At 38.0% G+C, this 21,140-nt stretch overlaps 1 protein-coding gene across 4 annotated transcripts in view; it reads right to left on the reverse strand.

The window, feature by feature from the left end:
- The window catches only part of CFH (complement factor H), a 111,147-nt gene that overhangs the window by 56,285 nt on the left and 33,722 nt on the right, over nucleotides 1-21,140 (reverse strand). For all 4 annotated transcript variants that reach the window (XM_058700273.1, XM_058700276.1, XM_058700272.1 and 1 more), the window contains 2 exons: nucleotides 19,870-20,040; nucleotides 12,391-12,561 (listed from right to left, as the gene is read on the reverse strand). In XM_058700273.1, coding sequence (XP_058556256.1) covers nucleotides 12,391-12,561; nucleotides 19,870-20,040 — 342 coding nt within the window. The remainder of the gene's footprint in view (nucleotides 1-12,390; nucleotides 12,562-19,869; nucleotides 20,041-21,140) is intronic.

Below are 21,140 nucleotides of genomic sequence, written 5' to 3' on the forward strand. Positions count from 1 at the left end.
GAAATCTTCTTTGAAGAAATAATGACTGAATATTTCCCTATCCTGGGGGAAGAACTAGGCATACAGATTCAGGAAGTCTATAGGTTGCAAATAAGATGAACTCAAAGAAACCCACACCAATGCACGTTATAGTTAAAATGTCAAAAGTTAAAAGACAGGGAGAGAATCTAAAAAGCAGCAAGAGAAAAAGAACTTGGTGCATAGAGAGATACAAAGTTTTCCAGACAAGCAAAAGCCAAAGAAGTTAATCACCACTAGACCAGCATTACAAGAACTGTTAATGGGAACTCTTTAAGTTGAGGTAAAGGGTGCTAATTAGTAACAGGAAAACATATAGAGTATAAATATCATTGATAAAGGTAAATATATAGTAAAATTCAAAATAATCTAATGTTGTAAAGTCAATTATAAACTTAGTAACAAGTTTAAGAGGCAACAGAAGTAAAAATAAGTATGACTACAATAATTTATTAAAGAATACATGGGGCACCTGGGTGGCTCAGTTGGATAAGTGTCCAACTTCAGCTCGGGTCACAATCTCACGGTTTTTGGGTTTGAGTCCCACATTGGGCTCTGTGCTGACAGCTCGAAGCCTGGAGCCTGCTTCAGATTCTGTGTTTCCCTCTCTCTCTGCCCCTAACCCACTCATGTTCTGTCTCTCTCTCAAAATAAATACATAGACATAAACAAATTTTAAAAAAGAAAGAAAGAAGGAAAAAAATAATCCACAAAACATGGAAATTGTGACATCAAAAATATAAACATGGGGGGAGTGAAAAGATTGTATTTAGAATACAATCAAAGTTAAGTTCTTTTCAAATTAAAGTAGACTGTTATAAGTTGTTTTATGGAATCCTTGTAGTAACCACAAAGGAAAAACTTTTGGTAGATGCACAAAAATTAAAGAGAAAGGAATCTAGGCATACTCTGCAGAAAATAATCAAATCATGAAGGAATAGAGCAAAAGAAGAAAGGACAAAAGGAATTACAATACACTGGGAAAACAACCAACAAAACGGCAATAAGTACACTCCTAGCAATAATTACTTTAAATGTAAATGTACTCAATACATTGTGACATGTTAGACTAGCTAGAAAATGAAGAACAAAGCCTAAAGTTAATAGAAGGTAGTAAATGACAAAGATTGAATGGAAATAACTGAAATAAAGGCTTAAAATAGAAAATATTAATAGAAATATCAATAAGAAAGATAAATAAATCTAAAAGCATAATTTTGAAAATTATAAACAAAAGACAAACAAAAGATAAACAAAATTGAAAAGATAAACAAAATTGACAAACCTTTAGATTCACCAAGAAAAAAGAGAGTAGGACTCATCCCAGGGATACAAGGATACTGCAACATCCACAAATCATTATGATACAACACATTAATAAAATGAAGGATAAAAATTATGTGATCATCTCTATAATGCACAGAGAGCATTTGATAAAATTCAATATCTTTTATGAAGAAACTCTCAACAAAGTGGATGTAGAGGGAACACACCTCAATGTGATAAAGCCTATATATCACCAGCCCACACCAACTTTATACTCAATAATAAAGATTATGACCAAGATAAGAATTCCCACATTCACTACTTTTATTCAACAACTTACTACTGGAAGTCCTAGCTAGAGTAATTAGGCAAAAAAAGAAATAAAAGGCATCCATTCAGAAAGGAAGAAGTAAGACTGTCACTATTTTCAGATGACATGATATAATTTACAGAAAACCCTAAAACCCACCAAAATTCATTTAAATTAATAAATGAAATCAGGGGTCCTTCGGGGAAGATGGCGGCGTAGGAGGACGCTGGGCTCACCGCGCATCCTGATGATCACTTAGATTCCACCTACACCTGCCTAAATAACCCAGAAAACTGACAGGAGACTAGCAGAATGGAGTCTCTGGAGCCAAGCGCAGACGAGAGGCCCACGGAAGAGGGCAGCAAGGGTGGAGAGGCGGTGCGCACTCCACGGACTGGCAGGAGGGAGCCGGGGAGGAGGGGCGGCCCGCCGACCAAGCAGAGCCCCCGAGTCTAGCAGGCAAAAGCGGAGGGGCCTGACGGACTGTGTTCCGACAGCAAGCAGGACTTGACATCTGGAAGGTTATAAGCTAACAGCTCTGCTCAGAGAACGGGAGGGCTGGAGGACAACGGGAGGGAGAGTTGTTGAACCCTGGACGACAGAGCTTAGCTTGGCGGGGAACAAAGGTGCTCGCCAGCGCCATCTCCCTCGCCCATCCCCCAGCCAAAATCCCAAAGGGAACCAGTTCCTACCAGGGAACTTGCTCGCACTGCGCAAACACCCAATGCTGTGCTTCTGCAGATCCATCCCTCTGGCGGGTCTGACTCCCTCCCGTGCCGCAGGGCCCTCCCGAAGCGGATCTCTGAAGGAAAAGCGAGTTGAGCCTGCCCCTCCCGCCCCTGTGCACCCTGCTGATCCATCCCAGCTAATACACCAGATCCCCAACACCACAAGCCTGGCAGTGTGCAAGCAGCTCAGACGCGCAACGCCACCCCACAGTGAATCCCGCCCCTAGTAGAGGGGAAGAGAAGGCACACACCAGTCTGACCGTGGCCCCAGCGGTGGGCTGGGGGCAGACATCAGGTCTGACTGTGGCCCCGCCCACCAACGCAAGTTATTCAAGACAGCACAGGGGAAGTGCCCCGCAGTCCCGCACCACTCCAGGGACTATCCAAAATGACGAAACGGAAGAATTCCCCTCAGAAAAACGTCCAGGAAATAACAACAGCTAACGAACTGATCAAAAATGATTTAAACAATATAACAGAAAGTGAATTTAGAGTAATAGTCATAAAATTAATCGCTGGGCTTGAAAACAGTATAAAGGACAGCAGAGAATCTCTTGCTACAGAGATCAAGGGACTAAGGAACAGCCAGGAATAGCTGAAAATGCTATCAACGAGCTGCAAAATAAAATGGAGACAACTACAGCTCGGATTGAAGAGGCAGAGGAGAGAATAGGTGAACTAGAAGATAAAATTATGGAAAAAGAAGAAGCTGAGAAAAAGAGAGATAAAAAAAATCCAGGAGTATGAGGGGAAAAGTAGAGAACTAAGTGATGCACTAAAGAGAAATAATCTATGCATAATTGGTATTCCAGAGTAGGAAGAGAGAGGGAAAGGTGCTGAAGGTGTACTTGAAGAAATAATAGCTGAGAACTTCCCAGATCTGGGGAAGGAAAAAGGCACTGAAATCCAAGAAGCACAGAGAACTCCCTTCAGACATAACTTGAATCGATCTTCTGCACAACATATCATAGTGAAACTGGCAAAATACAAGGATAAAGAGAAAATTCTGAAAGCAGCTAGAGATAAACGTGCTCTAACATATAAAGGGAGACCCATAAGACTCGTGACCGATCTCTCTACTGAAACTTGGCAGGCCAGAAAGGAATGGCAGGAGATCTTCAATGTGATGAACAGAAAAAAAATGCAGCTAAGAATCCTTTATCCAGCAAGTCTGTCATTTAGAATAGAAGGAGAGATAATGGTCTTCCCAAACAAACAAAAACTGAAGGAATTCGTCACCACTAAACCAGCCCTACAAGAGATCCTAAGGGGAATCCTGTGAGACAAAGTACCAGAGACATCGCTACAAGCATGAAACCTACGGACATTACAATGACTCTAAACCCATATCTTTCTATAATAACACTGAATGTAAATGGACTAAATGCGCCTACCAAAAGACATAGGGTATCAGAATGGATAAAAAAACAAGACCCATCTATTTGCTGTCTACAAGAGACTCATTTTAGATCTGAGGACACCTTCAGATTGAGAGTGAGGGGATGGAGAACTATTTATCATGCCACTGGAAGTCAAAAGAAAGCTGGAGTAGCCATACTTATATCAGACAAACTAGACTTTAAATTAAAGGCTGTAACAAGAGATGAAGAAGGGAATTACATAATAATCACAGGGTCTATCCATCAGGAAGAGCTAACAATTATAAATGTCTATGCGCCGAATACCGGAGCCCCCAAATATATAAAACAATTACTCACAAACATAAGCAACCTTATTGATAAGAATGTGGTAATTACAGGGGACTTTAACACTCCACTTACAGAAATGGACAGATCATCTAGACACACGGTCAATAAAGAAACAAGGGCCCTGAATGATAAATTGGATCAGATGGACTTGACAGATATATTTAGAACTCTGCAGCCCAAAGCAACAGAATATACTTTCTTCTCGAGTGCACATGGAACATTCTCCAAGATAGATCACATACTGGGTCACAAAACAGCCCTTCATGAGTATACAAGAATTGAAATTATACCATGCATGCTTTCAGACCACAATGCTATGAAGCTTGAAATCAACCACAGGAAAAAGTCTGGAAAACCTCCAAAAGCATGGAGGTTAAAGAACACCCTACTAAAGAATGAGTTAGTCAACCAGGCAATTAGAGAAGAAATTTAAAAATATATGGAAACAAACGAAAATGAAAATACAACAATCCAAACACTTTGGGATGCAGCGAAGGCAGTCCTGAGAGGAAAATACATTGCAATCCAGGCCTATCTCAAGAAACAAGAAAAATCCCAAATACAAAATCTAACAGCACACCTAAAGGAAATAGAAGCAGAACAGCAAAGGCAGCCTAAACCCAGCAGAAGAAGAGAAATCATAAAGATCAGAGCAGAAATAAACAATAGAGAATCTAAAAAAACTGTAGAGCAGATCAACGAAACCAAGAGTTGGTTTTTTGAAAAAATAAACAAAATTGATAAACCTCTAGCCAGGCTTCTCAAAAAGGGAGATGACCCAAAAAGATAAAATCATGAATGAAAATGGAATTATTACAACCAATCCCTCAGAGATACAATTATCAGGGAATACTATGAAAAATTATATGCCAACAAATTGGACGACCTGGAAGAAATGGACAAATTCCTAAACACCCACAGTCTTCCAAAACTCAATCAGGAGGAAATAGAAAGCTTGAACAGACCCATAACCGGCGAAGAAATTGAATCGGTTATCAAAAATCTCCCAACAAATAAGAGTCCAGGACCAGATGGCTTCCCAGGGGAGTTCTACCAGACGTTTAAAGCAGAGATAATACCTATCCTTCTCAAGCTATTCCAAGAAATAGAAAGGGAAGGAAAACTTCCAGACTCATTCTATGAAGCCAGTATTACTTTGATTCCTAAACCAGACAAAGACCCAGGAAAAAAAGAGAACTACAGGCCAATATCCCTGATGAATATGGATGCAAAAATTCTCAATAAGATACTAGCAAATCAAATTCAATGGCATATAAAAAGAATTATTTACCATGATCAAGTGGGATTCATTCCTGGGCTGCAGGGCTGGTTCAACATTCGCAAATCAATCAACGTGATACATCACATTAATAAAAGAAAAGATAAGAACCATATGATCCTGTCAATCGATGCAGAAAAGGCCTCTGACAAAATTCAGCACCCTTTCTTAATAAAAACCCTTGAGAAAGTCGGGATAGAAGGAACATACTTAAACATCACAAAAGCCATTTATGAAAAGCCCACAGCTAACATCATCCTCAATGGAGAAAAATTGAGAGCTTTTTCCCTGAGATCAGGAACACGACAGGGATGTCCAATTTCACCACTGTTGTTTAACATAGTGTTGGAAGTTCTAGCATCAGCAATCAGACAACAAAAGGAAATCAAAGGCGTCAAAATTGGCAAAGATGAAGTTAAGCTTTCACTTTTTGCAGATGACATGATATTATACATGGAAAATCTGATAGACTCCACCAGAAGTCTGCTAGAACTGATACATGAATTTAGCAAAGTTGCAGGATACAAAATCAACGTACAGAAATCAGTTGCATTCTTATACACTAACAATGAAGCAACAGAAAGACAAATAAAGAAACTGATCCCATTCACAATTGCACCAAGAAGCATAAAATACCTAGGATAAATCTAACCAAAGATGTAAAAGATCTGTATGCTGAAAACTATAGAAAGCTTATGAAGGTAATTGAAGAAGATTTAAAGAAATGGAAAGACATTCCCTGCTCATGGATTGGAAGAATAAATATTGTCAAAATGTCAATACTACCCAAAGCTATCTACACATTCAATGCAATCCCAATCAAAATTGCACCAGCATTCTTCTCGAAACTAGAACAAGCAATCTTAAAATTCATATGGAACCACAAAAGGCCCCGAATAGCCAAAGTAATTTTGAAGAAGAAGACCAAAGCATGAGGCATCACAATCCCAGACTTTAGCCTCTACTACAAAGCTGTCATCATCAAGACAGCATGGTATTGGCACAAAAACAGACACATAGACCAATGGAATAGAATAGAAACCCCAGAACTAGACCCACAAACGTATGGCCAACTCATCTTTGACAAAGCAGGAAAGAACATCCAATGGAAAAAAGACAGTCTCTTTAACAAATGGTGCTGGGAAAACTGGACAGCAACATGCAGAAGGTTGAAACTAGACCACTTTCTCACACCATTCACAAAAATAAACTCAAAATGGATAAAGGACCTGAATGTGAGACAGGAAACCATCAAAACCTTAGAGGAGAAAGCAGGAAAAGACCTCTCTGACCTCAGCCGTAGCAATCTCTTACTCGACACATCCCCAAAGGCAAGGGAATTAAAAGCAAAAGTGAATTACTGGGACCTTATGAAGATAAAAAGCTTCTGCACAGCAAAGGAAACAACCAACAAAACTAAAAGGCAACCAACGGAATGGGAAAAGATATTTGCAAATGACATATCGGACAAAGGGCTAGTATCCAAAATCTATAAAGAGCTCACCAAACTCCACACCCGAAAAACAAATAACCCAGTGAAGAAATGGGCAGAAGACATGAATAGACACTTCTCTCAAGAAGACATCCGGATGGCCAACAGGCACATGAAAAGATGCTCAACGTCGCTCCTCATCAGGGAAATACAAATCTAAACCACACTCAGATATCACCTCACGCCAGTCGGAGTGGCCAAAATGAACAAATCAGGAGACTATAGATGCTGGAGAGGATGTGGAGAAATGGAAACCCTCTTGCACTGTTGGTGGGAATGCAAATTGGTGCAGCCACTCTGGAAAACAGTGTGGAGGTTCCTCAAAAAATTAAAAATAGACCTACCCTATGACCCAGCAGTAGCACTGCTAGGAATTTACCCAAGGGATATAGGAGTACTGATGCATAGGGGCACTTGTACCCCAATGTTTATAGCAGCCCTCTCAACAATAACCAAATTATGGAAAGAGCCTAAATGTCCATCAACTGATGAATGGGTAAAGAAATTGTGGTTTATATACACAATGGAGTACTTTGTGGCAATGAGAAAGAATGAAATATGGCCCTTTGTAGCAACGTGGATGGAACTGGAGAGTGTTATGCTAAGTGAAATAAGTCATACAGAGAAAGACAGATACCATATGGTTTCACTCTTATGTGGATCCTGAGAAACTTAACAGAAACCCATGGGGGAGGGGAAGGAAAGAAAAAGAGGTTAGAGTGGAAGACAGCCAAAGCATAAGAGACTGTTAAAAACAGAGAAGAAACTGAGGGTTGATGGGGGGTGGGAGGGAGGGGAGGGTGAGTGATGGGTATTGAGGAGGGTACCTTTTGGGATGAACACTGGGTGTTGTATGGAAACCAATTTGACAATAAACTTCATATATTAAAACAAAACAAAAAAATAAATGAAATCAGTAAAGTTTCAGGCTACAAAATCAATGCACAAAAATCTGGTGTGTTTCTGTACACTAATAACAAACTATAAAAAAAGAAATTAAGAAAATAATCCCCTTTACAATAGCAATCAAAACAAATAAAATATGTAGGAATAAATCTATCCAAGAAGATGAAAGGTCTGTACCCTGAAAACACTAGAAAATGAAGAAATAAATCAAAGACACAAATAAATGAAATATAGTCCATGTTCATGAATTGGAACAGTTACTGTTAAAATGTTCATACCACCTAAAGTAATCTAGAGATTCAATGCAATTCCTATCAAAATTCTGAAGGCATTTTTCACAGAAATAGAACAAACAACCCTAAAATTTATATGTAATCACAAAAGAATCCAAATCGTCAAAGGAATCCTGAGAAAGAAGAACAAAGCTAGAGGCATCATGCTTCGAGGTTTCAAACTGTATTACAGAATTAGAGTAATCAAAACAGTACAGTATTAGCATCCAAGATGACACATAGCTCAACAGAACAGAACAGAGAGCCTAGAAATAAACTCATACATTTAAGGCCAGATAGTTTATGACAAAGAAGCCAAGAATATGCCGTGAGGAGAGGACAGTCTCTTCAATAAGTGGTGTTGTGGAAACTGGACAGCCACATGCAAAAGAATGAATCTGGAACACTATCTACAACATACACGAAAACTAACACAAAATGGACGAAAGACCTGAAAACAAAACTCCTGGAAGAAAACATAGGGGATAAGTTCCTTGACATTGATCTTGGCAATTATTTTGTAGAATTCACACCAAAAGCAAAGGCAATCCAGGCAAAACTAAACAAGTGGGACTGCATTAAACCAACTACTTCTGCACAATAAAGGAAACCATCCACAAACTGAAGACTAGCCTAATGAGTAGGAGGAAATATTTGCAAATCATATGTCTGATAAGGGGAAACATCCAAAATATATTTTAAAAACTCATATAATTCATTAACAACAATAACTAAAGGCCCAATCTGAATAACACATGGGCAGACGATCTGGACATTTTTTCTAGAGAAGAAACACAGATGACCAAAAGGCACATGAAAGATGCTCAACTTATCATCAGAGAAATGAAAATCAAAACCACAATAAGATATTACTTGATACTTGTTTACATGGCTTCATCAAAAAGAAAAAAAAATGTTAGTGAGGATATGGAGAAAAGGGAGCATTTCTGCCCTGTTAATGGGAATGTAGACTGGTGCAGCCACTATGAAAACCGCATGGAGGTTTCTCAAATAATTAACAGAACTACCATATGATCCAACAATTCCACTTCTGGGTATTTATCTGAAGGAAAGGAAAACACTAACTGAAAAGGACATATGTGCCCCATATTCACTGCAGCATTATTACAATAGTCAAAATGTGGAAGCAATCTAAGTGTCCATTACTGGATGAGTGCATAAGAAACTAGGATTATTATTCAGCCAATAAAAGAAGGAAATGTTGCCATTTGTGATGACATGGATGGACTTGGAGGGCACCATGCTAAGTGAAATAAATCAGACAGAGAAAGACAAAGACTACATGAGCTATATTTGGAATCTAAAAATACCAAACTCTTAGATAAAGAGAACAGAGTGGGGGTTGCTAGAGGCAGGGCCTGAAGGGCAGGAGAAATGGGTCAAGGGAGGTCGAAAGGTACAAACTACCAGTAATAAAATAATAAAATGATGGGGATGTAAGGTACAGACAGCATGGTGACTACAGTTATTAATACTGCATTGTATATTTGAAAGTTGCTAAGAGAGTAGATCTTAAAGGTGCTTCCACAAGAAAAAACATGTTAACGATGTGGTGATAGATTTAACTACAATTGTGTTTGAAGTCATTCCACAGTATATAAAAGTATCAAATCATGTTGCACATTTGCAACTAATATAATGTTATATGTCGATTATATCTCAATCATTCAATCATTCAGTATTTTTATTATAATTGTTTTACACATTAAGGTCTGTTTCATGTTGATGATAGGGTCTTTTGATTTGAAAATTCATTTTGGAGTTATCCCTAGAATTAATATGGAGGCCACTGACCTACTTTTTGTATCATAATGTATTCATATATTATCCAGCGTAAGTGCAGTACACCTGTACAACCAAATGTGGTATGGAAAGGAAAGGAATAGAACTATAGAGACAAAAAATACCTGGAAAAGAGTAGAGGAAACATTCCCCAGGAAAAAAGACAGTACTCTGTTGAATTGAATGGAATTTTGTTACATGGATCGTTTTGGAAAATTCTGCAGTGTCTTTTTCTCCCTTCAAAAAGAGGAGCCTAATTCTCCTCCCTTTGAGTATGCAGGACTTAGAGACCCACTTCTAAAGTCTAGATATGGCTAAAGTGACAGTGTGTGACTAGTTTGTAAATGGTATGGAAGCTTCTGCCGCTCTCTCTATCAGATCATGAGCTCTGGAGAAAGTTAGCTGCCATTCGTGAAGCCTATGGAGATTCCCATGTGGTAAGTTACTGAAGCTTCCTGCCAAAAGCCTCATGAGTCAGCCGTCTTGGAGGCAGATCCTCCGGCCCTACCAAGCCATCAGGTGACTGCAGCCTAGGTCAACATCCTGACTGCAACACAAGAAGTGCCTGGCTCAGAACTAGCTAGCTAAGCCACTCCCAAATTCCTGACCCACAGAAACTCTGAGAAGATAAAGGTGTGTTGTTTGACGCCAATATGCTTTGGGGGAAATCTGTTACACAGAAATAAAGAACTAATATATTAGGTGTTCAATGACACTAGCCTTACCAAATGTTTTATTTATTTATTATTTATTTGATTATGACAGCTTTATTCATAACTGGTAAAACGTAGAAACAACCAAGATGTCCACCAGTACACGAATCTAATGAAGAAACCGTGATATATCCAGGCAATGGAGTATCATTTAGAGCCAGAAGAAATGACCTCTCATATCATGAAAAGACTTGGAGGAATCATAAATGCATATTTCTCAGTATAAAAAAAAATCTGAAATGAGACCCACTATATGACATTCTGTTTGCAGAGACTGAGCAAGGGGAGGAATCAATAGGTGGAGCACAGAGGATTTTTGGGGCAGTGAAAAGCTCTGTATGATACCATAAATATGGACATTTGTCTAAACCTATAGAATGTACATCAGGAGTCAACTCTAAGGTATACTACTGACTTTGGGTAATTATGATGGATGAATGCAGTTTCATCAATGTGAAAACATACCATTTGGGGGGGGTTGTTGATAAATAGGGACGGGATGCATGTGTGGCAGCAGTGAGTATATAGCAAGTTTCTGTACCATCCTGTCAATTTGGCTGTGAACCTAAAATTTATTAATTTATTTACTTATTTGTTTACTTGTTTTAATTTAAATTCCAGTTTGTTCACACATAGTGTAATATTAGTTCCAGGAGTAGAATTTAGTGATTCCTCACTTACATACAACACCCAGTGCTCATCACAACATGTGCTGTCTTCAATATCCATCACTTATTTAACTATACCCCCCACCCACCTACCTCCCCTTCAGCAACCCTCAGTTTTTTCTCTATAGTTAAGAGTCTGTTTCTTGGTTTGCCTTTCTCTATTTCCCTCCCATGTTCATCTGTTTCATTTCTTAAATTCCACATATGAGTGAAATTATGGTATTTGTCTTTCTCTGACTGACTTATTTCATTTAACATAATACATCCTAGCTCCATCTATGTCATTGCAAATGGCAAGAGTTCATTCCTTTTGGTGGCTGGGTAATATTCCACTGTAAATATATATGACATGTTCATTATTCATTCAACAGTTGATGGACATTTGGGCTCCTTTCATACTTTGGCAATTGTTGATAATGCTGCTCTAAAAATTGGGGTGCATGTATCCCTTCGAATCAGTATTTTTTTTATCCTTTGGGCAAATACCTAGTAGTGCAATTGCTAGACCGTGGGGTAGCTCTATTTTTAACTTTTTGAGGAACTTTTATATTGTTTTCCAGAATGGCTGCACCAGTTTGCATTCCCACCAGCAACATAAGACGGTTACCCTTTCTCCACAGCCTCACCAACATCTGTTGTTTCCCATGTTGTTAGTTTTAGCCATTCTGACAAGCGAGAGGTGACACCCTACCATAGCTTTGACTTGTGTTTCTCTGATGATCAGTAATGTTGAACATCTATCCTTTCCTATGTCTGTTAGCCATCTGGATCTCTTCTTTGGAAAAAATCGATAAAGAAATTACCAAACTTAATGCACAAAAACCAAATAATCCAGTTAGGAAGTGGGCAGAAGACATGAAAAGACATTTTTCCAAAGAAGACATCCATATGGCTAACAAGCACATGAAAAGCTGGTCACCATCACAGGCAGGAAAATACAAACAAAATGGTTTAGTTCAGATATTAGAATTACATTAGTTAGAGAAACTTATATTCATACACACATATTTAACATCAAATGGCATAAAATAGTTTTTAATTTTCAAAAATGTGATTTAGACCATGCTTAAAATTGTCTACTTTGAAAGGAATGTCTCTGTAGCCCCTGCTTTACACACACAGTAAGGCAAAGATTTGGATTTATTGTGTCCCCGTTTTTGTTGCTGTTGTTTAAGAGACAGTAATTTCAGAATTAAGAAGTAGGTCAAGATATGTAGGGAACTTACCACATCTTGGCTGAGGTACCCAGACAGTTTTAGTACATGTTGCCATTTTTTCTCGGTTTGAAGGATAAAAGCCAGGTTTACAATTATATGTGATTTCATCTCCACTTCTGTATCTGATGCTTTGGGGCGTGTAGTCACCATTTTGAATATTAGGAGAAGGACATAAGAATTCTGGAGAAAAAAGGACATGTGGATAATGTTGAAACCACTACCCATTAAAATAATCAAGTACATAAAAATATAGAAAGTGGATATTATTTTTTTTGTCCCTACCACAGCAAAAATTGGTATTATAACGAGGATAGTCTTATATCCTTCCCACCATATCACTCATGTCCCAGTACTCTATCTCTTATCTGCTGTATTTGTGCACCCCTGGACTCTTGAATCCTCTTTCTCTAAAGCTATAACATACATCCTAATATTCCATATGTGGCAATAAACTCACGACAAATCACTTTAACTCTTCTTTCCAACTATTCTTCAACTTCCTTGGCATCTGTGGTTCTCATAGGGACTATTTACAAATGGCCTGAGTCTCTTCCTTCCAGATACTTAATAGGAGTGCATATCCCTGCACATTTGAAGGAGACATGGCCCTGTGATTTGCATAGGACAAGGAAATGAATGTAAACTAACATGTTTCCCTTTAGGGAGGAAATTTTAAAAGCCATTGTGTGAATTTTTATGTTCTTATTTCCACAGCTGCAGGGATGAAGGAAAGTCATGGAGAGGTGATGTCTATATCCCTTGATTCTTACAGCTAATATAATGAGCAGAGTCCTTTCAGACCTACATTGGAAGTGAGCATAAATAGGAAATAAACTTTAATTTATTAGGCTATTGCAATCTTGGGATACATTTTTCTTACTGTAATATAATAACCTAGTCCAGGGTTTGGAGAAAACCTATTTTATGTAAAGATAAAAGGTCTCTGTCCCAACTAGTCAGCATGAACATAGTCCTAAAAGATACATAGACAAATGAACATGGCTGTATTCCAATAAAACTTTGTTTACACAAAGGGCACAGCCTGGATTTGATTTTCAAACTATAATGTGCTCTCCCATGACCTACTTTATCTTAATTCATAAAGCTCTTTCTCAGTTCTTTCCATCAACTTTTCTGTACCTCATCAATGGATCAGTTTGCAATACTCCTTTTCTTTTTCTTTTTTTAAATTTAAATTTTATTTTTTACTTTACATCCAAATTAGTTAGCACATAGTGCAACAATGATTTCAGGAGTAGATTCCTTAATGCCCCTTACCCATTTAGGCCATTCCCCCTCCCACAACCCCTCCAGTAACCCTCTGTTCTCCATACTTAAGAGTCTCTTAAGTTTTGTTCCCCTCCTTGTTTTTATATTATTTTTGCTTCCCTTCCCTTGTGTTCATCTGTTCTGTGTCTTAAAGTCCTTACATGAGTGAAGTCATACGATATTTGTCTTTCTCTGAGTGACTAATTTTGCTTAGCATAATACCCTCTAGTTCCATCTATGTAGTTGCAAATGGTAAGGTTTCATTCTTTTTGATTGCAGAGTAATATTCCATTGTATACATATACCACATCTTTATCCATTCATCCATCGATGGACATTTGGGCTCTTTCCATACTTTGGCTATTGTTGATAGTGCTGCTATTGGGGTGCGTGGGTCCCTTCACAACAGCATACCTGTATCCCTTGGATAAAATATCTAGTAGTGCAATTGCTGGGTTGTAGGGTAGTTCTATTTTTAATTTTTTGAGGAACCTCCATATTGTTTTCCAGAGTGGCTGCACCAGTTTGCATTCCCACCAGCAGTGCAAAAGAGATCCTCTCTCTCCACATCCTGGCCAACATCTGTTGTCGCCTGAGTTGTTTATGTTAGCCATTCTGACAGGTGTGAGGTGGTATCTCACTGTGGTTTTGATTTGGCAATACTCCTTTTCTAATAAAATTATCATAGCATTAAACTATTGTTGAAATGTTATATAACCATTTATATTGGTGCCATGGTTGACATTCAGCATTGCCAGAAAATCATTTATATTCTCCCAAATTACTTCCTATTCCATTTCCCAAAGTAAGTGACTCATGATTCCTTATTTTCTTCAAAAGCCATCTAACACAATAGCTCCTTCATTGACAAATAAATTCTTGCATTCACAAAAAACAATTCAGACCACAAACTGTGGATTCCCTAGATTTCTTTATAACATGCTTTTAACTTTGGCTATATCTGTTTTAAACTTTAGCCTTTCCCTTACTCTGATGATAAGGTGTTTTTTTCATATTCATGTTAGCTTTTCAAAACTTTAATCTCCTGTAGACCATCTCCCACAGAATAAACCATTGTTTATTCCTTCCCTCTCTCTTTTTGTCTACGATTCTCTCTTAAATGGATATGCAAGCTTCTCTAATTTTAAACCCTTTGTTCTCTCAACCCTTTGTTCAAGGTAGTTGATGTACTACCTTCTCCTCTCCTTCACAACAAAGATCCTTCAAATATCATCTTACAATTAGTATCTCCAGTTTTCAACCTCCCATTTATTCTTCAATCTACTGCTATCTCTGGCTTCTGACATCCCCAACAGGCTGGTGGTACTCAGACAAAAGTCACCAATATCCTCCAATTTCCAAATGCAAAAACTCTGTATTGCACATATCACAGTGCCTGGTACTATAGACCATGGGCTCCTTAATTATTTATTGAACTGAAATAGATAAAAACCCTCTGTAATATTTGACACTGTTGATCACTGACTTCTCGACATTCTCCAATGCCTTACATTCTTATGTCTTCCTACTACTCTTTAATTTTGTCTGAACGGTATTATTTTATTTTATTTCTAGTTGCCCTCCTTCCTCTGCTCTACTTAATTTTAGGCCCTGTCTACTTCTCAGATCTCATCTCCTACCAAGGTCCCACTTACTCTCTGTACGACCAACACAATAGCCTTCTGTCTGGTGTTCACACATGCCAGGCTTATTCATATCATTTGCACTTTTTATGCCTTATTTCTTGAGTGATGCTCTTCTAGATCTTCCTGCTGACTCTTATCACCACCTCAGAAATATCTTGCCTGAAGACCCAGCAAGTATTGTATGTATGAATGAACAGCTATGCTTTACAGTTGGTTCTACATGAGTATTTGTCCTTGATTTTGTTGTTTGCTTCTTCACAATCTCTCTGTGAATCAAGACACTTCAATGATAAAAAGCTATCATCATTACGCTAATAACTCTTCAGTGAGATCCAAATCCATATATCCAACTGGAGCTTCACATTAGACAGGTCCATGTGAATAATTCAAAGGCATATCCAACTAACTACATGCCAACTAAATCAACTTTTTCTCAATATATGCTTTCCTCCTGTGTTCAACATTTTAGTTTGTGACACAAAAACCTCATGACAGGAGCCTGGAAATTTATGCTACCTACGTTCTTCCCCTTCATTTCAATATTCATTCACACAACACATTCTATAATCTTATAATTATTGCTTATATACCTCCTACTCTTCATACCACGCTTCCACTGTGTACATCCATCTCCTAGAGGTATTATCAAAGTCTTAATTGGTCTTAAATTTGTACTTCATTCCTCCAGAATAAGCTTTAATAAGTCTCTATTCCAAACATGATAATATACTTTTTAGCAATGATTATAGTAGAGAGAATTAAATATGTGAGTACCTAACACAAAGTTTAAGTATAATGTCTCTACAGTGCCTGATTTTAATTTACACTACCCTCAGATGAGCCTTAAATGTGCTTATTTACTTTTATTTTTTCTCCTCACTTTATTCTGCTCTATCATATTTTCATAGACTTATTGCAGTGCAGTTTATTATATCCTGATTTTTACTTCATACTGTGGCTTAACTTAATTTTGAATTCAAAAGCTACAAGATATAAAAAACAAGAGTTTTATTAAGAGGCCAACAAAAAATATTGGGAGGATTTTGTTAAATAATTAAGAAATAAGATCTTCAGGTGATTACTCTTGAGCAGTGGACATAAATCACTTAATAAATTGTAATTCCCTACTTTCATAATTTCCATTAAAATAAATGATGCTAGTAAAACATTGCCAGGGCACGTGCCTCTATCCAAAATAGTACTGGAGAATGTCTGCATGTGTGGGATCACATTTTTTCCTACTGTTAGATACCACCAGTAAGCATTTGAAATAAGAACAATAATTTAATGCTAGCACTCTATGTTGTTCGTCATCAGAAAATCTGACTTGTACAGAGAACAGATAGATTTGGAGCAAAGGTGGCTTTTATTTAGCAGGTCTTGGTACTTTTAATTATTCCTATAAATGATTTGCTGTCAGAGACTGGCTCCTATTAGATGAAGAGACCAAAGTTTTGACAAATCACCTTCAAACAGAACCCCTGAAGGGCGCCTGGGTGGCTCAGTCAGTTAAGTGTTCAACACTTTATTTCAGCTCATGTCATGATCTCATGGCTCGTGAGATTGAGCCCCACAGTGGGCTCCATGCTGACAGTATGAAGCCTGCTGAGGATTCTCTCTTTTCTTTCTCTCTGCCCCTACTCCCAGTCATGCGCTCTCTTTCTAAGTAAATAACACTAAAAAAAAACAAAACCTGACACATAAAATCATAAACCGGATGGAAGAAATTTTAAGTATTTTATCCTAGGTTATTTTATTTTAATTTTATTTTAGTTCCAAATTTATTATAGATTTGGAGAAAGCAAGATCTATAGATTTGGAATTCATTACCAGCAGGTAGATCCTTCTATTGTCCTAGGAAAATAAAGAGAAGCATTTGTGATATACTAGCTAAGGTACAATGTAGAGTACCTTTTACTTTTAAACTTATTTTTAAATGTTTATTTATTTATTTTGAGAGAGAGGGAGTGCACGCACGAGGGCGTGGCAGAGAGAGAGGGAGGGAGAGAATCCCAAGCAGGCTCCATGGTGTCAGTGAAGAGCCTGATGCAGTGCTCAAACTCTAGAACCAAACTGTGAGATCATGACCTGAGCTGAAATTAAGAACGGTATCCTTAACTGACTGAGCCAACAAGGTGCCCCTGGAGTTCCTTTTAATAAAGGACTTCTCCGTATCCAGTTAATGTAAAACACATTTCAATAAAATTAACCACTGTTGTAACAGAGAGTGCATGCTTATTTAATTTGGGGTGAACCATTCTTTATTTATCTTGATCATTAGTAAACTGTTTTGTGAAAGAGAGTATCCAATCTTAGTGACATCTCTCTCCCCAAAGAAAGGAGGATTCTAAGGCATCCTGTCTTGAGTTTTTGAGTTATACAATTGACTAAGAAAATGAAAAACAAATTCTAAAAAGAAAATGTTTTACAAATGTGGGATCTTTACTGTGTGTGTGTGTGTGTGTGTGTGTGTGTGTGTGTGCGCGCGCGTGCGTGCATGGGTGTGGTGTAGATGGGTCAAGTTTCAAGTAAGCCTAGGAATTGTAGCAACACATATGGGAAAAACAGATTTCCCACATTAAAACAAATATGTGCTCAGCAACAGCTTTAAGCAGGTAGCTATGTGACCAAGAAAAAGAATTAACTAGACAACTTCTATGGAGCAGTCAGGCGATCCTGAGTCCTATGTCAAAGTAAAACTGAACTCAGATCCTGACGTCTTAACTTGGAAGTAAGTAAATTTCATTGAAACCTGGAATGATGATTTATTCTAATGTTCACTGAAATGTGGAGTGATTTATTCTAATGTTTATACAGGACAAAGGGACTGATATAAAGTAAGTGGTTTATAAGTTATATTTTGACGACTGGATGGATAATTTAGCTCTCTAAATATTTAAGTTTGGCTCTGGAAGTAAAACATATGGCAGAAGTTAATGCCAGAGGACTTGTGCACCCACTTTCTTTGAGTAGGAGCCACAAATGCCATGAAGCCAAACAGCTGGACTCCACACACGATCAGCAGATCACAGATCTAATGTGGGTGATCACTGTCTTCTCTTCACTAACCTCTTTGTAAAATATTTTCTTAACAATGCCTGAAAGTGGAGGTCACTCAGTTGTAGGGGGATATATTTTCCAAGGAGCTACTTGTGGACTCAACCCCAAATTTTTTTCGGGGGGTTGGGGTGCCTGGCTGGCTGAGTCAGTAGAGCATGTGACTCTTGATCTCAGGGTTGTAAGTTCAAGCCCCAGGTTGGGTATGGAGCTTACTTTTAAAAAAAAAAAGGTAAAAAAATTAAAAAAAAAATTTTAATGTTTATTTTTGAGAGAGACAGAATGTGAGTAGGGGGAAGGGCAGAAAGAGAGAGAGGGAGACACAGAACGTAAAGCAGGCTCCAGGCTCTGAGCTGTCAGCACAGAGCCCGACACAGGGCTCAAACTCATGAACTGCAAGATCATGACCTGAAGTCAGACTTTTAACCGACTGAGCCACCCAGGTGCCCTCAACCAAAAAATTTTTTAAAATAAGAACAAAATCATTCAAAATCTAACTCTAGTTTTTGTAAGAGAGGATCATTAAACAAGGTTTACGCATGGAATTATGAATCATATGATTAAAAGTTCAGAGAGCTCTTAAGAGTTCAGCTCTTCTCACCATCTCCCCACCTACCCTGGGCCACGATATGACCATATCTATAAAAGTCACCCTTTTAGAAAGGCACTTGACCTCTGATTTCATGTAGGATAGCACTTGTAACTTGTTTCACTCGCTGCTGCAGCCCGCATCCGAAGTTAACGCACCCTTTTCCATAAATGTTTGCAAACAGCTCAACACAGTTGTTACCGTGCGACATGTAATAGCTGTACCTTCTTGCTATTCTTCTAATGATATGATGTCTTAAACTCAACCTTTTACAGTTTTGCATCTGGACCACGATAGTTTGAAACTCTCTCTTTTCAAATGAGGTAGGCTAAGTAGAACACAATATTACAGACATAACTTTTGGTGGCACGAAGCACAGTTGACGTGGATTCTACATCTGCACAATATCCCCCATTAGGAAGCCTAAAAGAGTTTGGTGGGTGCCCCCTGCCACCCCCCCACATCATCATCATTATTGATTCATATTACGCCTGTGCTTAGTGAAATCTCTAGTTATTTCCACTTAATTCCATTGTTAATTGAGGGTTCCCTCATATGGCATTCATCTCATTTCCTTTGTTTGCAAAGCTAACTGCTGGGCTTTAGAAGAGCAATCTGTCTGAGAAGTAATCATGCCTGGGGAGCCTATTATTGCCCTGGCTCTGCTCTAGACTTGATTTTTGACCGCAGACCAACTACTTAACGAGCTATTGAACTCTTCTGTTCCTTTTATGTCTATCTTCAGAACGAGAGAATTATACCAAAATTAATTTTTGCACACATAAAACGTTAAGTATATCGTATTTATAAGAGTTGGTTCTTGTCAACATTAACGCTCCATTGTGAGAAAAAATAAACTGCTTCACTGTAAGGAATATATGAATGAAAAGAATTGATAAAATATATAGAAAGGAAATATAACATTACCTTTACATGAAGGGGTTGGAGTCCATCCCGATGCAGTGCATATGGCATCTCCTTTACTACTGTATTCATAACCCTGGTGACATGTATACTGAAATCGTTCATTTTCCTTGTAAGTTTTCTTCAGAGATGCAGCATTTCCATTTGCGATTTCTGGCTTTTGGCAGGAAATTTCTAAATATAAGGGATTAAATTCCAAAATGTTTGTTATATATTAAAAAGCCATGTCTAAGACATAGTCAAAGATATAAGTTTTGTTTCCTTTAGGCAAATCAGACAATGAAACAAAACTTCTATTTTGACATGGATGCTTGAATAATTTATCTGTTGTTTTTAATTTTGATTTTTGAAATAAGGTAAAATTCTGATTAAACTTCTGTTGCTAGGGGTGCCTGGGTGGCTCAGTTGCTTAAGTAACTGGCTCTTGATTTTGGCTCAGGTTATGATCTCATGGTTCTTGGGATCGTACCCCGTCTGTGGCTTCCTGCTGGCACTGTAGAACCTTCTTGGGATTCTTTCTCTTTCTTTCTCTGTCCCTCCCTTACTCATGCTTTCTGTCTCTCTCTTTCTATCAAAAATAAATAAATAAATAAAAATTATGTTGCTTATTTTATTTGCTTTGAAGATAAATTAGTCCTCTTCAAGTAAATAGTGGCCAGTAATGATACCAACTATATATATATATATAATTGGGTATAGATATATAGGCTTATTGTGATAAATATTTTCACCGAATGACTTGTAAAAATTATGTATTTTCTAGTTATCGATAATAGAGTCATAATTGGCATAACACTTTGTCAAAGAAGTTAATTTAACCTATTGTCATTATATCTATGAATTACATCTTCTGTTTTTGTGGCTTTACCATCCATCAAAATTTTCTGTCAAGAAAACCCAAAAACTGGCCATCATATTTGCCCCCATCTTCTCTCAAACATTTCCCCCTGGGATTATGGCAACAATAACTAATTTCCCAGATGCTATTCTCGCACCTCTGTAATCTATTTTCCTGTTTGTAACTTAATGACTGTTTTTCTTGTCCCTTCATCGCTCCGTTGAAGGGTTCCACTGAAATCCTCCATCGATTCCCAATTCAGTCTGAATAAAAGCCAAATTCTTCAGCATGATATGGAGCACCTTAGAACCTTGCACTGGCCTATCTTCAAGCCATCACTGACCTACCCCTACTTGTGTCCTACACAACGGCCTCGAAGACATGGAACAGGGGAGCTTCAGGCTCCTGGAAGCCTCACTGCATTTGTACCTTCCTC

The sequence above is a fragment of the Neofelis nebulosa genome, chromosome 15 (assembly GCF_028018385.1).
Source record: "Neofelis nebulosa isolate mNeoNeb1 chromosome 15, mNeoNeb1.pri, whole genome shotgun sequence".
Lineage (NCBI taxonomy): Eukaryota > Metazoa > Chordata > Mammalia > Carnivora > Felidae > Neofelis > Neofelis nebulosa.